Genomic DNA, 21,184 nt, shown 5'->3' with positions numbered 1-21,184 from the left:
AACAGGGCCGCAAGTTTGAATTTGTTGGATTCTTGAAACGAGACGGAAGGACAGTGACCTGTTAGCGGAGTCTTTTGCGCTGACGCTGAGGCGGGACACAACCGCGGGGTGGGCCGGGCTTCTACAACGGGGGTTTGGCACGGGCACCGGAGCAACCACGCCCGGAAGTATTCAATCGGTTGAGAAGAATCATCCAAAACTTGAAGGGGGAAGAGATAAACAATTTTCCGCTGGACCCCTTGAATCCCTTTTCTCTGCCGAGCAACAAGAGTTGCGTAGTTGGATTGGTAATTCGGGCATCAAGAGCCCTTGACAGGTTCACAGGCGGAGCGAAAAAGATGAGGTACGGAGCCCCGCGGTACGTACTCTTTTATCGCTACGGAGATTGGAGGCGAAGGTGGAGATGAGTAAGCCAGCACAACCAATGATGCGTCTCCGATAGGGGGCGGGATACAAAAGTTGAATTTTTTTTTCACATGGGCCAAGGATGCGATTCTGCTGGTGGATGAGAAACAAAGAGGGAAAAAAAAAACCGCGCCCGGACTTGCAGTGTCCAATCTAAAAAAAAATCTGTGTTGCGACGGAGGGACACTTGTTGCTGACGACCTACACCAACACAAACTCGCCGTCCCACGAGAGAGAGGACAGACGAGAGCATCTTTCTTTTCCCCGCGAAACTCTTCCGGTCTTTCCTCCTTCGAAATTGCAGAAGCGAGGTCCCTTTTTTCGCGCGCGCTCTCTCTCTCCCTCGACCTCCCTCTCTTCTCTCTCTACCCTTCGACCCCTCTCTCCGAGTGCTGGCTGTCGCTTCCATGCCTCACCCTGTAACCCCGCCCTTATCGCAGCAGGAACAACACCAAGCGAACATGACCGTCGTGGCCAAGGGCGATGCCCCTCCCCCGCCATCCCAAGAAGAGGTTTCCGCCTTCCTGACCTCGATCTTCACTGCCACCACATCCGCCGCCTCAGTCGATGCCGCCTACGGGCTTTGCGAAGTCTTGAACAACACGGTCGGATACCAAGGCCTAACTCAATATGGCATTCTCGCCGAGATCAAGAAGTCTGCCGCCAACAAGAAGTCCCCTCAGCTTCGCGAGTGCGCTCAGAACCTGTTGGGTGCTCTCTTTGAGCGCATGCCCCCCAAGTCGCCTCTGAGCGAAGTTGTCTTCCTTGTTCAAGACAACAGCATAGTGCCTATCGCTCTCGATGCCCTTTCCGACAAAGGCTCCGTCGTCCGCGAGTCGGCCCAATATGCGCTGGACGCTCTCTTCAACAACCTGAGCCCCGAGGCCCTCATTGTTGGTCTGTTGCCCGTCCTTCACACCTACCTGTCCAAGAGAACCGGAAAGTGGCAGGGAACTGCTGCCGCCCTCCTCTTGCTCCAGAAGATCGCCGAGAAGGCCAAGCAGACTGTCGGCTCTACACAGGAGCAGGCCGAAGAGCAGGATGTCCTCCGTGAGGCCATCGGAACCAAGCTGGCTGGCCTCATCCCCATCGTCGAGGGCGGCATGCACGACCTCAAGGTCGAGGTCGAGAAGCAGTCTGTCCAGACTATGACCGCCCTCACCGCACTCCTTTCCAACGACGATGTCGCTCCTCGCGTCCCCCTCCTCATCGAGACCATGCACCACCCCTCCACCGAGACTCTTCGCAAGGCCATTCACGCCCTATCCATGACGACCTTTGTCGCCATCGTCACCTCCCCCGTCCTTGCTCTCTTGACGCCTTTGCTGGAGCGTTCCCTCAACACCCCCTCTACCGCTCAGGAGGTTCTCCGCCAGACCGTCGTTGTCGTCGAGAACTTGACAAAGCTGGTCCACGACCCGATCGAGGCCAGAACCTTCCTGCCCAAGCTGCAGCCTGGTGTGAAGGGTGTCTACGACCGCGCCTCCCTTCCCGAGGTCCGAGAGCTGGCTAAGAGAGCCTTGGATGTCATTGAGAAGGCCATGGGTGACGACAAGGACGTCATCGAGCGTGTCTCTGCCGAGGACGTCGGCAAGATCCTCGATGCCGAGATCAAGAAGAGCGGCGGCCTTGCGGTTTCCGACATCTACAAGGTGGCTCGCCCTTACATCTGCGAGCAGGTTGCTGAGGACGTCAACCACCGTTTCGTTCAGCGCATCTCTGGACGCATCGCACCTTACCTGCAGGCCTTGGCCCCGGGTTCCAACACTGCCATCGCCGACAGCGTTCAAAAGTACTACGTCGACGAGGACGAGCGCAAGTTCGGTGTTCCCGAAAAGGAAGACGATGGCGAGACGGAGATTGTCAATGCCCACTTCTCCCTGGCATACGGTGGTATGCTGCTGCTTTCCCATACCAACCTGAGACTGCTCAAGGGTCACCGTTACGGTCTCTGCGGTCGCAACGGTGCCGGCAAGTCTACGCTGATGCGCAGTATCGCCAACGGCAAGCTCGAGGGCTTCCCTCCCCAGGACGTCCTTCGTACCATCTACGTCGAGCACAACCAGGGCGAGGATGCCGACATTAGCATTCTGGACTTTGTCCTCAAGGACGAGGAGATCGCGGCTCGCGGTCGTTCCAAGGTTGTTGAGGTTCTTGACGAGTTCGGCTTCGGCAGTGGCCCTGACGAGCGCCAGTCGCACAAGGTCGGCTCCCTGTCCGGTGGATGGAAGATGAAGTTGGCCTTGGCTCGTGCCATGCTGAAGGGCGCTGATGTCCTGTTGCTGGACGAACCTACTAACCACTTGGACGTTGCCAACATTGCCTGGCTCGAGAACTACCTCAAGACTCACCCCGACATCACCAGTTTGATTGTTTCTCACGACTCCGGTTTCCTCGACAACGTCACCACGGATATCTACCACTACGAGCCCAACAAGAAGCTCGCCTGCTACAAGGGCAACCTGGCCAACTTTGTCAAGGTTCGCCCCGAGGCAAAGAGCTACTACACGCTCTCCGCCTCTCAGGTTCAATTCAAGTTCCCGCCTCCGGGTATCTTGACTGGTGTCAAGTCCCTGACCCGTGCCATCATTCGCATGTCTAACGTCTCATACCAATACCCCAAGGCCCCCAAGCCCTCTCTCGCTGAGGTTACTTGCCAGCTTACTCTTTCGTCCAGAGTGGCCATCATTGGCCCCAACGGTGCCGGCAAGTCCACTCTCATCAAGATTCTCACTGGTGAGGTCATTCCCAGCACCGGAAAGGTCGAGAAGCACCCCAACTTGCGTATCGGATACATCAAGCAGCACGCCCTCGAGCACGTCGAGATGCATCTCGAGAAGACCCCCAACCAGTACCTGCAATGGCGTTACGCCAACGGTGATGATCGCGAGGTCCACATGAAGCAGACTCGTATGCTCTCCGACAAGGATCGCGAGCAGATGGATAAGCTCATCGACCTCAAGGACGGCAAGTCCGCTCGTCAGCTTGAGACTATCGTCGGTCGTCAAAAGTACAAGAAGACCTTCCAATACGAAATGTAAGCATATACCCCTTGTCCCAAATACATGGCACACGGACTAACACGACGCAGTAAATGGCGCGGTTACCTTCCCAAGTACAACACCCAGGTGTCCCGCGAGACCATGATCGAGTGGGGCTTCGACAAGCTCATTCAGGAGTTTGACGACCACGAGGCCTCTCGCGAGGGTCTCGGTTACCGTGAGCTCCAGCCTACTGTCATTTCCAAGCACTTTGAGGACCTTGGTCTGGACCCCGAGATTGCCAACCACAACGAGATTGGCTCCCTGTCCGGTGGCCAGAAGGTCAAGGTCGTTATTGCCGGTGCCATGTGGAACAACCCTCACTTGCTGGTTCTCGACGAGCCGACTAACTTCTTGGACCGTGACTCCCTCGGCGGTCTCGCCGTCGCCATTCGCGAGTTCAAGGGCGGTGTCATCCTCATTTCCCATAACGAGGAGTTCGTCGGCGCCCTGTGCTCCGAGCAGTGGCACGTCAACGACGGCCGCGTCGCCCTCCGCGGCAACGCCGCCATCAACCTTGGCTCCTTTGAGGACAACAGCAGTGTGCCCGGAAGCGCCATCGCCTCCACCGCCGTTTCCTCCGTCGCCAACAGTGCCGTCAACAGCGCCGTCAACTCGGGTGCCGAGGATAATTCTGAAATGAAGTTCCGCGCCAGAAAGAAGAAGAAGAAGACCAAGAAGGAGCTCAAGGAGCAGGAGGTCCGTCGTCGTCTCAGACACATTGAGTGGCTCAACAGCCCCAAGGGAACGCCCCATCCCGCCGACACGGATGACGAGGAATAAGTTGGTTTTACGACGACTCACGAAAAGATGGTTAATAACGAGCGATACCTTGTTCTTTTTTTCTGTGGTGCTGGCTTTTAAGATTGAAAGAGAGTATGACCAGAACACACAGACGAGGTCAACCTCTTTTTTCTACGAGAGACAAAAAGTTGGGATTTTTGCTTTCAGAGATATCTTGGGAATAGAAGGGATGAGGCATCAGTAGAGATGCCGAGATCCTCTTTGCCCCCATCCGTGTTCAGAAGGGATTAGAAGGCGTTCTGCATATAGACGGGATCCAGGATGGGCTTTTTTTCCCTTTACTTTTCCTATGTTTCTTTTTATGTGGTTGACCTTGCCTCCTGCTGTCCTCAAAGATTGTTGCGTTAGACATGAGAAAGACAACCTCTTCCCTAGACAGCTATTGTGAAACGATGGAACGAAATTTCGATTCGATTCAAATTTTGCAACCTCTATCTAGCCTCGTATGTGATGTGTGTGTGGTCTTGGGGGTCATAACCTAGCTAGTGGTCCCCTTCAGGTTCGAGTTGCATTCAAGCTTGTCATTCTTACGCAGCCACGATAAGTAGCTCTGCTGGCCAACCCAAGTCACAGAAGCTGGTATTTTGTCACCCGTGACTACAGCTAGAAAACATACACACTTATTCAAGCACTAGATCGCGCGGTCTAAGAGTTTTAGTTCCAGAGCTGAAGCGGTTCTAGTACCACAACACACCAAGCAGAGTAGAATGGATAAAGAATGTGGCTCGATTTTCTCTAAGTTTGTGCTAGTGGAATAAAATGCCAACACTTGTGCGTGCGTGTGTGTCTGGTGACCATCATCTACTTCATGCCCTATCCTGTGGTCCAACCTATGTCCCCGATCATTTGATTCCGTGATGAGCCACCTCATTGTCATAATAATTAAGCTTTATATATAATCGATAGAGATATTTCTGGGTGATATCTTTTGATGGAGTGGAAAGAAAAGGAAAAGAAAAAAAAACAAGAGCGCCACTAATCATGTCGTGGTCAGCTCAAGCTGGGATCTAGGTATCAAAGCCCCGCGCAACTCCGTCCCATGTCTATACCGTTGCGGGAAAACGCCCACTGTACAATGTTTGTCGCCTCGTACGGCTCATGAAAATAGTAAATAGCATTGATGCGCTGAAATATCCGACGTGGTATTTCTTGTTGTCTACCACGAGAAGGTCATGAGCGCAGGGTTGAGGGCGATGGGCAGGAGCAAGTGACTGGCCGAAACGGTAGCCATGGGAAGGATGGCGACGAAGTCAGTGATGCGCCAGTCATGGGGGACAAAATCGGCAACGGCAAGGATGATCATGCCGGCGATGAAGATGCAGGAGAAGAGCATGGAGAATTTGAACTAGTCACAGAACGTTAGCGTCGGCTCAGATTGGATACGAAGGGTTGGAAATTGGAATGCATGGCCATGAATAAGCACCACTGGAATGTGGAGCAAACGCCTGTCATCAGCAAGGGAGGGTGGTATATAATAGCTTACCTTCTTCAAAACCTTGGGCACCTCGATGAAGAAGTTGGAGAACTCGGCTTCCTTGGAGGTCGAACCCCAGGTCATGTCGATCTCGAACATGTGGGCCAAAAGAGCCTGACTGACGTGAAGACTGAGGCCACCGAGGAAGATGGCAAGAAGGAACGTCCACTTGAGGTTCTCGAAGAAGGCCATCAACAAGCTCTTCTCACCCAAACGGTAACGCATGATGGCGAGGGCGACGTTTCCGAGACCATTGAAGACAATGATGATAGAGAACCAGACCTGCCACGAGTCGACATAGTACTTGTCAAGGTATCCGTTGTACCAGCCCATGAGGAAGTAGTTGACCGAGGTCATGATCCAGGCGGCGCCGATAGCGTAGTAAGTGCCAATGTACGAGATGACGGTAATCTTGGAGGTGAAACGAATGTTGCTGAACAAGAAGGTGCGGAACAGCGGGGTGAAGGGACCTCTCCAGAGCCAAGTGCGGATGGGGTGGAAGAGAAGCTCGTTGCAGCCATAGGCGTACTTCTCCCAACGGGCAAGCTCATCGTACACAGTAAGTGACACACCTTCCTTGAAGCCTTCACCAGCCCAAGCAGCTAAGCGAATGATGTAGCCCTTGCACTGGAGACGAAGCGACATGTCGAAGTCCTCAGACACGTGAGACTCAGACCAGAACTTTTCGTAGCCATCCTCATCGTAGTAACCGACCTGCTGAATGGCGCTCCAGCGAAGGATGGCGTTGTGACCGACGAAAGGCGCAACATCCCCGTTAGACACAGTGTACCGAATGGCGCTGTAGATGAGGTTGGTGAAGAAAGTAATACCGTTCTCGAAGTAGGTGTGGACAACCTGCATGACACCGGACGAGAATTGCATAATACCGACGTCGGGGGACTGCTCCATTTCGGAAACGGCGTCGAGGAAGCAATCAGCAGGAACTTGGGTATCAGAGTCGATGATGAGAATGTAGTCGCCAACACGAATGTTACCGTCAGCCCATGCACGGCCATCGTCCTCAAGAACCTCCTTGAGAGCCTGCTCATAGGCCTGGGCCTCATCGTGCTGGGTCCACTCGTTGGGGCGGTTAATGGCCTGGAGCTTCTCTTCGACCTTGAGGGAGATCATCAAACCGAAGTTCATGTTGGATGCCTTCTTGAACTTGCCCTTACGGGTGAAACCATTCTCGCCGTGCTTGGGGCGGGCAACCCATCCAATGCTGTTGTCGGCGTAGAACTCGATGCGGGCGCGGCGCTCCTCCTCAGAAATCAACTGCAGACCATCATCGTTCATGAACATGTTGGCAGAGCCACCCTGGAGTTCATAGGTAGACATGGCCTGCTTGATGGACTTGACGGTAGGAACAATGACACCGCCGAGACCCTCCTTGTAGACAGGGCACTGGACGGTAACGTGGGGCAGGAAAGAGCTCTGCAGTCTCGGAGGGGGGCGAGCTGAGTAGAACTTGGAGTTGATCGTCAACTGACGAATAGGTCCGAAGATTTGAGCCAAGCAACCGACGATGACCTGGGCGAAGAACAGGGTGAAGAAGATCTGAAGCGGGAAGAGGGCAACGAGAGCCAGACGAAGGTAGTCTCCGTCAACAGAGACTTCGATTGCAAGCTGTCTCCAAGCAGCGCCGAGGGAAACGACGACGAGAACCAGAGTGACGGACACAAGGTAGGTGTTAAGGAGGTGAACGGGACGCTTCTCGGGCTTGATTTGGCCGCTTTCCTCGTCAATCTCGTACTCGCCGACATTGGGACCCTTCTTCTCGTCACCCTCCTCCTCTTCTGCGCCGGCTTTCCAGACAAGCTCCATGAGCTCAGACTCGATAGCCTTGGCTCTTTGAACCAGGTGGAGCGCATCGTCATCCCAGACAATGAGAAGGCCCTCAGCAGCGATGAAGGCAGCGAACTGATGCTTTCTCGCTCTGGGAAGGTCCTCGACGGTGGGCAGAATCTGGACTCGGAGTCCGTTCATCAGAGGGACGTCGACTGCGTCAGGCGACCACTGGAGGAAAGTCTTGATGACACGCGAGTTCACCGTCATGGCGCACTGAACGTTGAGAGCTGAGCAAGCCTGAGCGAAGGGTGAAGTGCCCAGTTGCGGAGGGCACGCCATGTACTGGCCCCTGGCCTTGCGCAAGAGAACACCCTCGACTTCACCAGATCCATCACTGACCCAGAGGTGAGAGCACTGCTGCTGGTAGAGATAGTTGACCATGACCTCATGCTTGATGTCGTCGAGGAACATGGAGCTGCCATTGGAGTGCGTTGATCTGCCGGAAATGGACTGGGGACGAGAGTTGTAGCGAGGAGTAGGTGGCTGGAGTTCCATATCGTTCGTGCTCGTTCTGTTCGAGTCCTTTTCCACGACTTGAGCCTGGTTGCCGCGGCCGGGCTGCGGTGGGCTACCACGGCCAGAAGCTTCAGGCTTTTCAGCCTTGAAATAGCCACCGAGACCCATCGTGTTGATGAAGGGCGTCGTAGCTTCTGTGAGGTGTCAGAGAGTCGTCGACCAAGTGCGGTACGATTCGAGCTACTTTGGTCTTGTTAGTCATAAGCTTGCTTCGAGTGAAATTGGCACAGCATGATGGTTGCGCACCTCTATATGTTACACAAGAGCACCGCAGTGGGAGCTGCCGTGTTCGAACTCGAGTCGAACGAAGTAAGCTTGAAAAGACGATGAAGCCAAAGTCGGGGCAAGTGACCCAGCCAGGTGTGAGGTCAGGTGGGCAGTGATAGCGAGTGTGTGGGCTTCCGAGTGGAACCAGAGGCTGATGATAGCGAATGTATGAAGATGTTCAAGCAACCATGAACAAAGGCGCCGGGTTGTCGGATCGAGTCAAATTAAAGTCGAGTCGAGGAATGTGGACCGGAAGGCGAGAGTCAAGCCTAAGAGGAGGTACAAGACAGTGCAAGCAACCTCGGGTCTCTGATGGGTGCCTTGAGGGTTAGTCTTGTGGACGATCTCGAGGGATGAGAGAAGGGAAGGTAAGCCAAATAGTGGTCGAAGACGAGGGAGGATTGAAGAGGTTATTGAGGAGAGTGAGAGACACAGCAGCAGGAGGTGGATGAGGAGCGGCAAGAAACAAGGCCAGACCAATCGGGCAAAGCGTCGATGAGCCTCGCCAACACAACCAGGGGGTGTGCAGACGGATAGCGCAACGAGCCAGTCTTGGAGGCGAGGGACCGGCGGACAGAACGAGCGCAGGTGGTGGGCAGCCGAGGGGGAGAGTGAGTGGGTAACAGTTGGTAGTAGGATGGTTGAGCGAGAAAGAGAACGGGAGAGTCTTGCCTACTAGCCAGGCCCAAAAGCTTTGGCTAGAGCATAGACTAGAGGCAGAAGACAGAGCAAGGGGGTGGGATGGGAATCGGAAGATGCCCTACAGCTACGGCGAGCGGTACGGACGGATACACCGTTCTTTTCACCAGGCTTTGCCTTACACGAGGTGCTGTTGCCGAGGGGAGCGAACGGGATGGGACGTGAGAGGGGAACGTGGTGACGGGATTTGCAAGAATTGCCCGGTATGAGCGGGTGGACGGACTGGATGGGTACGGTACCTATGGTATTCTTCTGTTTACAATTGCGCGGATGAGGCACGGCGAGCCAAGGTTCTGGGAATTGGATGCTGGCAGAACTGGGCAAGACGACAATCGGGGCGCTGCCCTGGTCTGCACGGGTTATCTAGGAGGAGGGCGTGTCTGGGTTCCCGTCGATTGGGATATGATGTGATGTGCTAGCGACCTTATGGTAGCAGCCGTAGTTCTGTTTGTTGGAGATCTTCGCGGTGCTCGCCACGCTGAAGCTGGGATCACTAGTTTGAAGTGTGTGGATGAAGCGAGGGATCAGAGGGGGGGATAGAGCCTACTGTGTAGACAGAGGAGGGGGTGATGCAAAAGAAAGGCGCGCTTGGAAAAGCAGCAATGACTGGGAATCTCACGTTGAGCTCTCTCGGGGTGGAAATGAAAAGGAAGGGCGACGATGCAGTGTTTAATGGGACAAGGTATAGGCGAGACTGGGTATAGAAGCCTGCAGTGGAAATTGGCAGCTTGGCTCAAAGGAGTTTAGCACGCGCGGAAGAATAACGTGAATAGAAAGACTACCTTACGAATAGAGGGGAAGAAAGAGAAGTGAGGAAGAAAAAAAAAACTACTAGAAAACTAAGGTACCTTACAACGCACTTTCAGCGCCGAAAGCCATGATGCCCGGATACGGCAAGAGCAACAATTAGGTAGGTAGGTAGGGACAAGGGGGTGTGTGGTCTGGGGGTTTGGGGAACAGGAACCTGAGGAAAGGACGACTGCCTGAGGAGTGAGGAGTATGAGGACATCGTGGCTATCCGGACGGATACTTCGAAGTTTGTACCAACTTGCCAAGGACAAGGGACAACTCTGTGTGCTGAATGGGAAGGTGCAAGTAAGAATTATTGCGGGCTACGAGAGACATTGGACCAATAGACGTTGCTCTACGCAGAAGAAGCAAGGAACAAGGGAAAAAGGAGGGGTGTGGGAGGTTCCATGTTGTGGTCGTGTTATGGCTGTCAGACTCCCCCAGGGGGTGGGGCCGGGATCAGGGGTGAGGAAGGGGCCAGCCGGCCGAAGATTGACAAGGATAGAAAGAGACGGGCCACCGGGCTCCGCTTACTTTACTTTAGTGCTGCGCCTGTGCCTGAGCCGAAGCCTCGTTTTGGTCTGTGCTTTCGCTTGTCTTATGGAGAACTCGTCCAAAAGGTGGGGCCCTCGGACACACTACCTTACCTAAGGCTCTTTGTACTTGCCCTGGGCTGTTACCAAACAAACAACGCTAGGTGCTGCCGGGACCAAATGGAAAGGCACCGCTTCTTCGGCGGCCCAAGGTTCTTTCCTTACCTGAGTTGGTACTTTCTTGGCTCGTCATCTTGACCTTTTGCGTCCCTGAGTGCTTGAATCGTTCTTGGGCTCGGACTTGCTTTCCCTCACCTCATGCTCTCTATCAGCAGAGAACACGCAAGCCCCGCTTCACCCTTTCAATTGGGATTATTTTGGGGCTTTGATAATCAACAGCCGCTGGTAGCCATGGCGGCCGATAGCAGGTGAGCCGTTACCGGGGTGGCGCTCTGTCATTTTCACTCGTGGCCCGTCTAAGCTGTTTCCGCTTACTCTCCCGCTTCCTTTCCTTTCACCTACCTACTAGGTAGGAAGATTCAATCGTCAAACGGAACACACTTACTTCTTTTCTTAGAACTTGCTGTTGATTCCGCTACGAATACCTCCCACGCACACACCGAGTCCTTGGGAGCCGCATGTGCGGATACTCAGTGCCGACCACTCAGGGATCGACATCACTGCCCTGTCAAACTCGCAATCCAACCCGTGCCACATCCTACAATCCGGACCGTATCCCGAGTTGGTGCCGGCACCATTGCTGCTTGGCATCTACCCGTCTCTTTGTTTCTCGCTCACCGTCCTCCCCATGCAGCACGCACTACACCTGAGAAATCGTGCGAGACCGAGAGCCTCCTCTACAACCCATCGCCTCCGGCCCGTACACTGCACAAAGCACCGAAGATTTCAACGTTCCCGTCTACCTCCACTGCCTAAGGGCACAATGGTATTATCATTTACCCAAGGCCACTGGACCCACGAGGCCGCACGTCATCTAGTCGTACGTCTCATATATGCCGGAGGAGACCAAGCCTTTCTCGCCTGCATCAGTTACAGCACTAGGTAGAGCTGAATCACGGCAGACCACCACGATAATCGCTACTAGCCCACATAGCCCTCGTGGCAAATGCACACATGTTGTCCCGAGTCAGATCAAGGATACGATATCAACAGGAAAGGGCCAGAATGTCAGCCTGCATTATCATATTGGCCCCACTGCCACATTGGTCTATGGATGATGCCTTCACTACTGGCAGTTTCAACGGGTTTAGATGGCTGACAAACGTCTCTATCCGACTTATCAGGTTATGTATGTATCAAACAATGTTCTCTTTCGAAAACCTTCCGCCAGTCTGCGAGCACCCGCAGAATTCGGCAGGAAGCTATCGTTGTGATTGAAAGATTTCAGCCACACCCATTGGAGTTGGCAGTCAGCACGGCGAGTGATGCCGTTCCTGTCACGTGGAAATTCGGGGTCCATTGAACGCCTGGTCATTGTTACCAGCATCCCTTCATTAGCCATCGATCACTGCAACAGAAGTCGCCAATCTCAGCAGCCAGCCAGCTGAGCAAGTATCCAAGTTGTCTTGGGCCGATAGGCTGAAGGACAGTTTCCAGCAATGTGGATGAAGCCGCCCGTCCTCATCTCCTTGCGCCACTAGTTTGGCACTCTATCGGTTCTCGGGACATGACCAGATATCCTCTTGTTGCACGATGCCTTATCAAGCTATGCCGAGACCGCACGTTCACACTTCAGGCTGGCTGAGAAGTACCCCCACCAGCGGAGGTGCTAATATTCAATAGCTACAACCTGAAGCTGGACCCTTGGCCGTGGCTGCATGGCTGCGTTATGCAACAAAATGTCCACAGAAAACCAGCTATTGCGGACGAAACCGCTGCCACGCCTCGCATTGGGAGCTCTCCGCCGTCTGTAGTACTTTGCAACGCAGCGGCTGCAAAGACAAAGACATGGAAAGATCGAACCCGGAACATTTCCGATTCCCCGGGTTGAACAACAAAGAAGATGAATGACATCTACGAACACTATTAGGCAAGGATGACGTGCCGAAGAAGTCTTCGGGGGGGTTATAGAAACGCAGATAAGGCCATATCGAAAAGCGAAAAGTCGATCAACAGAGACGTACCCGTTCTTCACACGCCTTGCGAAAGCGATATACCTACCCAGCTTGTCGCAGGGCTTCCCGCAATGAGAAAGAGTATCCATACCACTTTGGCCTCTGCTCTGTACACCATTAAAGCGGCGAGAGTGGTATGGGTCCTGGTGCGAACAGGGGTTCGTCCATGCTTGGTGCCATGCAATCTGCACACGCTAACTAAACGAACAACGGGTGCCCGGCTCATTAGCCATGGGAGAAAGTCTTTTCTTGGATGGCAGAAAAGAAAATATTCAAAAAATAAAAAATAAAAATTGGAAATATTACGGGCCGCTAACAAAAAACCAGATGGAGCTTCTGGAACGCCTAGAACTAGGTACACCGGCAAGCTAACTGAGAGCGGCGCTCGAAGCCATGATGACACCGCTAACAAAAGATGAGACGGCGGCGCGATATCTGACTCTGGCCGACCAGGACGGTGGAAAGTCTGATGAGCTGATCAGGTCTTTGTCCATTGTTGCTGTCTGGAGAGGCCGCGAGGCACTACAACACCCATCCATCTCGTATCCCTTCAGCACACGTTACAAGTCACAGCCCTTGAAAGCAGAGTTTACGTCATCCATTTCCAGTCGTCCGATGTATGCGGTGGTACGTCTGCATCTGAGAATGTCGTTCAAGTCATAGGTCGCGGTCAATCAATACGTGCGTGAAAAAGATCTGACGACACATAGGTAGATTTACACTCACCGCTTAGGTAGTACGCCATCTCATGGCTGAAAACAAAATGTTCCATTAGGAATAACTCACTCAAGAATGGCATCTGATATGAGAGAAGCACGGCTGCCGGCCGCGCAAGGGGCAGACAACTTCGCCGAAGCTGCTGAACCCTCCTTCACCGATGGTCGTTTCACTCTGAGCCATGGCTGGCTCGCCGAATGGTTAATGCTGCTGGCATCCCGGGAGTCCACCCGACCCACTGGAAGCTGAACACTCGGTGCACGGCAAGATCAATTTCAGACCCAATATTTGTTTCTTGTTCGCGATCTTCAAATCCTCCGACACCTTTTTGCGGGTCGGGCAGAGAGTGTACTTTTTTTTTTTGGCAGTACTAGCCATACCTTGGGGGGGCAGTTGCATGTGCGGTGTGCTACGAATACCCATCCGAAAACAAAATAGGTTTTATTCCTCGAGACAAAATATTAATTAATATTTTCTGAAGGCGGTCTATCTGTGAGTGTGGCCAACCCGCCAATTCTTCGTATTCGACAGGGGACTTGCAGCAAGAGCAGCAGAGAAGGATGCTGGCCAGGGTGTGTTCCAGCCAATCCAAGCCACCGCAAACCGCACACACACACACTCACTCGCACAACACACACTCGTCCGCTCACACTCATGCACACACTCACCCAACTTTGGCTTGTTCAGCCAGTCAGCTCATTGACCGTTTCAACCCTCCACAGGAACGGCATGAAAATCGAGATGATGGCTTGTGGCAACTGACGCCAGTAGTGAGATATGACGCGCTTCGAACATGAATACAACGGATCCCGAGGCCTGCCCATGGAAAAGCCCATCCGTTGGATGAGAGGGCCTCAGGATTCTGTCCTGTTCATCAACCCAACTGCTCGTCTTTGACGGCCTCAACCACCGTCATTCACGATGCAGCCTGGCTTGCCACAGCACCTGTCAGCAAAAGTGACAGCACATGGAATATAGGGCATGGGTTCATCGAAGCGAGCATGTCAAAGCCCAATGTCACCATGGTCCCCTGTCATCTCACGCAATTAAGCTTATCAAGGACCACACTGCCTGAACTTGCCGCATCAACTACACTATTGAAATCTCGATGGCGCTCTCTCTCTCTCTCAGAGACTCTCATCATGTTGGCGTCTCGCCTAACCAAAGCCTCGCTTCTCATCGATAGCATGCTTACACCCGTCTTATTATCACCAGTAAGGCCAAATCTGGCCCGCTTGTCGAGTCAGGCCTACCATCTGGAGACGGTCAAACACATATAAGCTTTTTTTTACTGAATTCTAGGCTCCGGCAGCAGCCACACTGGGCCACACCTCATTTTCCACCCTTCTCCCCCCACAAGTCCAAATTTTTACATCCAATCAGCGACTGGCGCCGTCACGATGGCTTATATCGTGGCTGAAGTGTCAATTTCCACCCAAGTGAGGATAAGGGGTAACGCAACTTTGGCGCGCTCTTGTTTTCAGGGGAACACTAATACGCGGCCTCCTCAATCGCTTCCCGTCTAGCTACGATCATTTCCCGCGCACGCACTGTCCACTGAGTAGAAACAGAGGGGTCGATTATAGGGGAAGAGGGGGGCATGAGAGCGACGTGGGCTCTCTAGGGTCCTAGACTTGTCAAAGTCCAATATCGTCCAGGGTCTTCAGCCGCAGCCGCGACGACCAACTTACAACGTGGGATATCCCTAGGCGGCTCGCCAGTGGCGTTCTGCATCGCAATCTCACCTCAATCCGCCGTCCTGGGTCCTCGCAAGACGTCCGCGGCAACTGTCCCTGAACCATCGTCGACTGACGCGTGCGACTTTGTCCGTGGCCCGTTGTCGCTTTCTGTCTCATTCTGTTCTCTATTCCCGGAATAGCAGTGTCATCCAGCCTGTCGGGTACAAGCGTTTTCTGGTCGTCGCCCATGGATGGTCCTTCACTATCAAATTCCAGGCTTCAGTTCCTTAACCGCACTTTTCGCACCCCTTGTCGAGATAAGACTCGATGTGATAGCAAAGCAGGATTTCGCAATATCGCATGCGGCGGAAGCATGTCGCCGGCAGCCGGCAATCTCACCTTGACGGTCCATTGTAACTTATCCCCGTAGTCTTGTAGGGGCTTACTCGACCTATCTGCCGAGTGTTCAAGCGGGCAACCTTGGTATCGCGGCTTCGACACGCCCGCACCGCTCGTCCACTTACACGGCCAGGGTCACCACAGGCCTGCCGTCCGGTGTGACTGACAGCTTACCCTTGACGGCGGCAGCATGCCGGCGACAACGGCACGCCTCAGCTCAGCTCCTGTCTTTTTTGTCCCCGAGTCCCCATTCAGGTTGTTGGGACTCAAGAAAATGCTAGCTTTGATCTAGCTTTGTCGGCGAAATTCCTCGGCCCCCCCCCCCGGTGATCTTCCGACCCACCGGCATGGGTGGATGGATAGTGGGCAGTCGAAATCGCGGGCGGATCCTCCGGAGAGAAAAGACGTGAAAAGACCCCCTTGTCGGGCTGTGACCCTGTCGACCTTAACGGAGTATCCAGTATCGAGGCCAGGCTGGGCCAGACCCCATACGAATTGGATCCCTCAAAAGATTCCCGCATAATGTACGGATAGAACGTGTTTGCAATCCACTTTCTAGCAAGAGGAAACAAACGTGGCACCGAAAAAGCTCCATCAGCCCATTTTTCAAGCTGAGGTCAAGGCGGCGTTTCTCCATCGTTTGTCCATCAGAAGCCCCAGGACAAACAAATTTACACGTGTACGGACGGAGACCTTGGATTGCGGGACAATTCCCTGCTTATAGCAATCGCTCCGACATCTCTTCCCCGCCAGATCTGTGTACCGCCACTACCGTGTAAGAGATGTATCTTGTGGCGACCTGAAGGATCAAAGATGGACAAGATTCACATACCGGTAAAGGGCCCGTGGGCATGATAGGCAACGTCAGCTTTTGACAATGCGACAGTCACTCGTGTAAATCGGCAACCACGGGCTGGATCCAGCATCGCTAATCGTGGACCACGCACAAAGACTGTGCTACCGGCTTGCCGCGATTCCGGGCGTTGGGACAGCCCGATTTCTCTTTCACCCTTCACGGCTCGCACCGAAAAGATCCTGCGACAAAGAAGTCGGGAGCCCGGAACAGCTCGTATCTGCGCTTGTGTCGCTTGTGTAACGCGACACATGGCCACATCGGACGCCATGCGGGAAGAAGGACATCATTTTCATGTGGGAGGATCTTGTGAAATACATTCAACGGTGACCGAGATAACGCATGCTCACACTCCACGGCCGTAGTTTTGGGGCACAGCCTCATCACTTGAAATTCCTAGAGATCTGCTCTATGGTCGGCAATCCTCGTCCAAAGGGTACTGACCAGCCCCTACTGGGCTGCCTGTCACCGGTTTTCGACGCTGCTGGGCACTCGCCCAACCAGCAAAGGTCCCATCTACAATGTTTGTGCAGGATCCTAATAGGTAGATGAGCGGGAAATAGAAAGAACAGGCGGCTATCGCAGTTCACCAACACACTGATACGAATTCTCGCAAAAGTCCCAAATACCCATCTTTGACCCTTCAATTCCCGCCATCACAGATGAGTTTGACAGAGTCCCGCCGAATCAACATCTCTTCACTCGCCCTATTCCCTTTGCCAACACCACTAATGAACCTCCTGGAGTGAGAAGCGAATTTTCCAAATCTTGAAATCACACCGAGGCGTAAGTGGGTGCGATCGCCCGCTACCACATACCCTATCTAATGGATATTTCTTATCCTGTCACCGAGTGGAAATGTTGTGGATCTGGGTGATATGTTCACCACTTGTTTCTCATGAGCTTGCTCATAACCTTGATTTTTCCACTGCTGTCTTGTGTTTTGTGAGTGATTCAATCCCTTCCTTAGTTCCCACTTTATGTAGTGGAGGATCGAGATTGGCGGCCGCTTCGCCTTACCTTACCTGAGGTATCCATACTACCGTACTCCATAGGCGAACTGTGAAGGTGACGGGAGATATTCACTGCGATGGCCTGGAGCTCACCTTGAACCTGAATTTGTGGGTTCTACGATCTTTCACTGCTTTTGATACACGGACGGCTCTCACAATGGAACTCCATGGAGAAGTCGCAAGGAACAGAGACAACCAAGGGCTCACGGGCAGATTCTGAGCCCTGTTTCTCCCGGTCCATCGGGGCTGCTATCTAGCATCGCCCTTGGAGCTTCATCTTTTACTCATCATCACCTATATCACTTATGCCTGACCATTCATCGTGACGCAGAAGGGATGGCATGTTCGACTCACGGCAGATCTTGGATAAGACACAAATGACATCGCCACAATCAAATCAGTCTCTTAAAAGCATGGCTTTTCCGCAATGAGACAAAACTCCTCTACCTACGGAGGAGTATGTTCTCCCTGGCCCCACAAGGTCTTTCTTCAACTCTATATTCGATGCGGGACAGTCTCACTTATTCAGAAGGGGAGGGGGGTCGAGTTCTACCACGGAGTGATTCACCCATGACTTACCCCAGCTTGTGCAGCCCAAAACCTATTTTTGAAAAACAAGAAGCAACATACACAGAGTCACCGGACTAATAGTACGTGAAGTGATCACGTATCTCGTGTATCTGTAACACTGAAATCTCTGCCGCACTAATGAAGAGCTGGTGTGTCGATGAAGTTCTCAATTTCAATATACAACCGCAGTGCACCTTGCCGAGATCAAAGGATGATGTAAAAAAGACATGAGGGCAATGCTTACCGAATCCCCCATCCCGTCGGCCACCTTCATGATGGAGGCGAAGTAAGCAAAGCAAGAATGCCGGATGCTAGCAGGGTCCCAAGGGTTGATTGCCAGTGGCAAATCTTTCCTTCCGACCGCTGACAAGGCCTGGCAATCGTCGGAAAGTAGCATTGCATCGCCAAAAAATCTGACAACGATGCCAGGGAAAAAGAAATGCCATGGTGATTCGATGAGCTACGGCCGGATCCCAAGGTCCCCAGTCTTCCGGCCCTTGATTCTTGGCTGTCGCTGCCCTGCTGTTTCTTGCTGCCACCCTTCGCTGTAATAGTGCACCAGTCGCCCGCCGCAGGGTTGTCTTGCCGGGTTTATCGATTCTGGGCCCTTGTTATACAGGTGTTGGCCGGGCGCTGTGATGAGCCAGCGAACCTGGAAATGCTGCATCTGCAGCCGCCCGCATGGGAAAGTGCCCGGGAAGGCAAATGGCACGCTCCGTCTGACAGCAACTGGCTGGTGTCGGTTACAGTGGTGGTGATGACTGCATCGGCCATTTACCTGCCTTGAGTTTCTAGATGCAGGGATCTCAAGCTGTCGGCAGTGGCACGACTCTGGTGTTAGCTGCGTCTTGGAAAGGTGGCAGCTTAGAGGCAATCAGGTAATAAGTTGCAGATGAATTCAATTTCGATGAACGAATGGTTGGACGAAAGAGATTGTTGAGGTAAGTTTTCAAATTCATTAGATGGTAGTAAGTTTGCATCTCCCAATATCCTCATCATGACCCAAGATATTGTCATCAAATACAAGTGCTCAAAGCACCTGGGCCAGCATCCCAGGTTGGTATTCCAGAGTAATCGCCTTCCTTTGTAAAAACCGTACCGCGCGCCCGTCATCTATCCCAAATGTGCAAGTAGCCGTCTATATGTAAATGTGCGGAAAATCCAAAAAGAAAAATGGCTGTTCGAGTAAGCGTTTACAACTCCTCGTTGCCGTCGCACTGCTGCCACATGGAAACCTTCTGGACGGTAAGCTCAGGCTGAGTCCACGTGGGGTACCATTGGTCGCGGGCATTCCAGAAGTCCTTCTTGGCATTGGGACTGCTTCCAACCCACGGCTTGCCAGACTGGCCATCCTCAAACCAGCCGTTGGTACCGCCGACGGCCACGTTGATGATCAGGTAGAACTTCTGGTCAAAGGGGGTGTTGGAACGGCCAGTTTGACTCCAGACGTCCTCCAGGCGGGAACCGTTGGAGTTGGTCTGGGGGAAGTCGCCACGCTTCCACATGGGCTCATCGAAGTTGGTGTAGAGGACCTGAAGCAAGCGACTGTTGACGTAGGTGAAGAGGTACTTCTGGGACCATTCAAGACCAAAAGTGTTGAATTCATCACCGTAGGTCGTGTGCAGGGCCTGACGCTTGTTGTTGGTCCTCCACCAGGCATCGTTGGCCTGGTCCGGGCCCCAGTGCAGAGCAGAGGAGACAATGTTGTTACCACCCTGGGCATAGGTCCAGTTGTTACCGCGAGACTCCATGATATCGATTTCACCCGAGAGGGGCCAGGCACCATAGGTATCCTCAACAGGCATCATCCAGATAGCGGGCCAGAGCCAATCACCCTTGGGCAGCTTGGCAACGACCTCAACGCGGCCATACTTGAGGGTAGCACCCTTCTTGGTGTTGATACGGCCAGACTTGGTGGGGGGAACAATGGAAGAGTTGCCGGAGGTGGTGTTGGTGGCAGTTACACAGGCGGAGAACTCTGTGGAAGTGCAAGTTCCATCCTTGAGCAAGTCGATTTCGTTGTCCTTCTCAATAAGAGCGGAGTCTTGGAGAGTCGGACGGATGACCAAGTTGCCGTCCTTGAGGAAGACATTCTCGTTGTCGGCAGTGGTCATCTGGAATTCGCCATTGCTGGGTTTCAATTAGCGTGGTGCGGGGATGAAGAATGTGAGCAAGGAAACGTACCCAAAGCCGCCGACTTGCACCTCCTGGGTCCAAATGTTTGTGTCCAAACTGCTGCCGGTGAAATCCTCCATGAGCACAGGGCAGTACTTGTGCTTGACGACACTATGGATACCGTCCCAGACGAGGAAGCCAGAGATGGCAAGACCGATAAAGATACCGACGATAGGGATGATGGTGACCCATTTCTCCTTGGGATCGGCCTTGTCCAACCAAGGCTTCTCGACATCCTCCTTGCGAATACGTCTCGAGTGGAAGTACCGCTGGGATCGCTCGTCGAAGCGTGCGCCGAGGGCACTGGACGAGCCGAAGCTCGAGGCAGGGCGGGAGACGGCAGGCGTGCCGAAGGGATTCGTACCCATTGGTGTACCGGCCATGGGACCTCTCTGAGAAGCTTGAGACTCGACGCCATCGCCAAAGGGATTGCGGCTGTTCTCAGTGTTGGGCGTGCCAGGGCGAAGAGGGGTTCCGGCAGCCGTGGTGGCCTGTGAAGGCATTCCAGCCGTCGGGCGGTTGTAGTAGCCCTGGCTGTACTGATCCTGATCCATGATGTGATATAGACGAGGAATGAGGTTGACAATAGAGTTGAATGGCCTTGCGGCTTGACGTAGAGGGAGAGTGCGTGTTCCTCAAAGTAGTCAACGGTAAGCAAGCGAGGGTGTAACGAATGTAGAGCCGCGAATTGTCAATGGGGTTTACCGGTTGTGGCAATGCCAGTGTAGATGAACGAAATTCTCTTTGCGACAATGAGAAAGAGCGGCAAGGGAAAGATTTGTAGTGTTCTCAACGACGGACAAGGCGAAGGAGAGAAGAAAGAAGTTCCCAGCTGGGCTTGAAGGAAAAGGGCGAGACCGGGGGAGGTAAAAGGCAAGGCCAGGGACTCAGGTCGCCGCCAACAGGAGAAGACGTAGGCGTAGGCAGATCAAAGACGCTCTTGCTCCTCCTGGGCGAGCTAAGATGAGGAAGGCCAAGTGCGATTCGGGTACCTCTACCAATGTACCTCTTTTCGCCCATTCTGCCATTGTGGCTCATTTTGGGAGGTGTGACCTTTGACAGTGCTTATGTCGGTTAATTTGCTTACTTCATACAGTACGTACCATGGGCGCTGTACCCGCTATCCCATAGTGAGAGACCAAGCCTCTAGACCCCTAATTCAGCCACGGAGGAAATCATCAATCGATGCCGCGCACTGTACGTACCCAAGTCCACCGCGCTCCCACACCCCTCAGTCTCTTTTCGTCGCTCTTCTTGCTCTTCTCTT

General features: G+C 53.4%; 4 protein-coding genes across 4 annotated transcripts; 1 reads left to right on the top strand and 3 right to left on the bottom strand.

The window, feature by feature from the left end:
* Positions 1–485: 485 nt before the first annotated feature.
* BDP55DRAFT_762541 (ABC transporter) lies at positions 486–4,518 on the top strand. Its single transcript, XM_060580887.1, has 2 exons — positions 486–3,442; positions 3,497–4,518. Exons 1-2 carry the CDS (start codon positions 813–815, stop codon positions 4,227–4,229), a joined length of 3,363 nt encoding a protein of 1,120 aa, XP_060436581.1. The 5' UTR covers positions 486–812; the 3' UTR covers positions 4,230–4,518.
* Positions 4,519–5,361: 843 nt separating this feature from the next.
* Positions 5,362–8,389, bottom strand: BDP55DRAFT_1309 (glycosyl transferase family group 2-domain-containing protein). Its single transcript, XM_060565508.1, has 2 exons — positions 8,335–8,389; positions 5,362–8,271 (listed from the first exon to the last, which is right to left on the bottom strand). The coding sequence occupies exon 2, from the start codon at positions 8,194–8,196 to the stop codon at positions 5,596–5,598; it is 2,601 nt and encodes an 866-aa protein (XP_060436580.1). The 5' UTR covers positions 8,197–8,271; positions 8,335–8,389; the 3' UTR covers positions 5,362–5,595.
* A 9,874-nt stretch (positions 8,390–18,263) lies between these two features.
* On the bottom strand, positions 18,264–18,735 carry BDP55DRAFT_639662 (uncharacterized protein). Its single transcript, XM_060573272.1, has one exon. The coding sequence runs from the start codon at positions 18,514–18,516 to the stop codon at positions 18,334–18,336; it is 183 nt and encodes a 60-aa protein (XP_060436579.1). The 5' UTR covers positions 18,517–18,735; the 3' UTR covers positions 18,264–18,333.
* A 200-nt stretch (positions 18,736–18,935) lies between these two features.
* On the bottom strand, positions 18,936–20,471 carry BDP55DRAFT_538969 (beta-1,3-glucan-binding protein; the record flags this gene model as incomplete). The annotated part of the gene is made up of 2 exons (XM_060567992.1): positions 18,936–19,872; positions 19,927–20,471. The coding sequence occupies 2 exons, from the start codon at positions 20,469–20,471 to the stop codon at positions 18,936–18,938; spliced, it is 1,482 nt and encodes a 493-aa protein (XP_060436578.1).
* Positions 20,472–21,184: the final 713 nt, after the last annotated feature.

This window comes from Colletotrichum godetiae (assembly GCF_030913485.1).
Source record: "Colletotrichum godetiae strain CBS 193.32 chromosome Unknown BDP55scaffold_1, whole genome shotgun sequence".
In the NCBI taxonomy this organism is placed as follows: domain Eukaryota; kingdom Fungi; phylum Ascomycota; class Sordariomycetes; order Glomerellales; family Glomerellaceae; genus Colletotrichum; species Colletotrichum godetiae.
This window is presented reverse-complemented; position numbering and strand designations above follow the sequence as displayed.

Coding starts and splice junctions, on each gene's coding strand:
- BDP55DRAFT_762541 (XM_060580887.1), top strand. CDS start 813: ATGCCTCACCCTGTAACCCCGCCCTTATCGCAGCAGGAACAACACCAA. Junction 3,443..3,496: donor AAGACCTTCCAATACGAAAT/GTAAGCATATAC, acceptor AACACGACGCAG/TAAATGGCGCGGTTACCTTC.
- BDP55DRAFT_1309 (XM_060565508.1), bottom strand. CDS start 8,196: ATGGGTCTCGGTGGCTATTTCAAGGCTGAAAAGCCTGAAGCTTCTGGC.
- BDP55DRAFT_639662 (XM_060573272.1), bottom strand. CDS start 18,516: ATGGCCGATGCAGTCATCACCACCACTGTAACCGACACCAGCCAGTTG.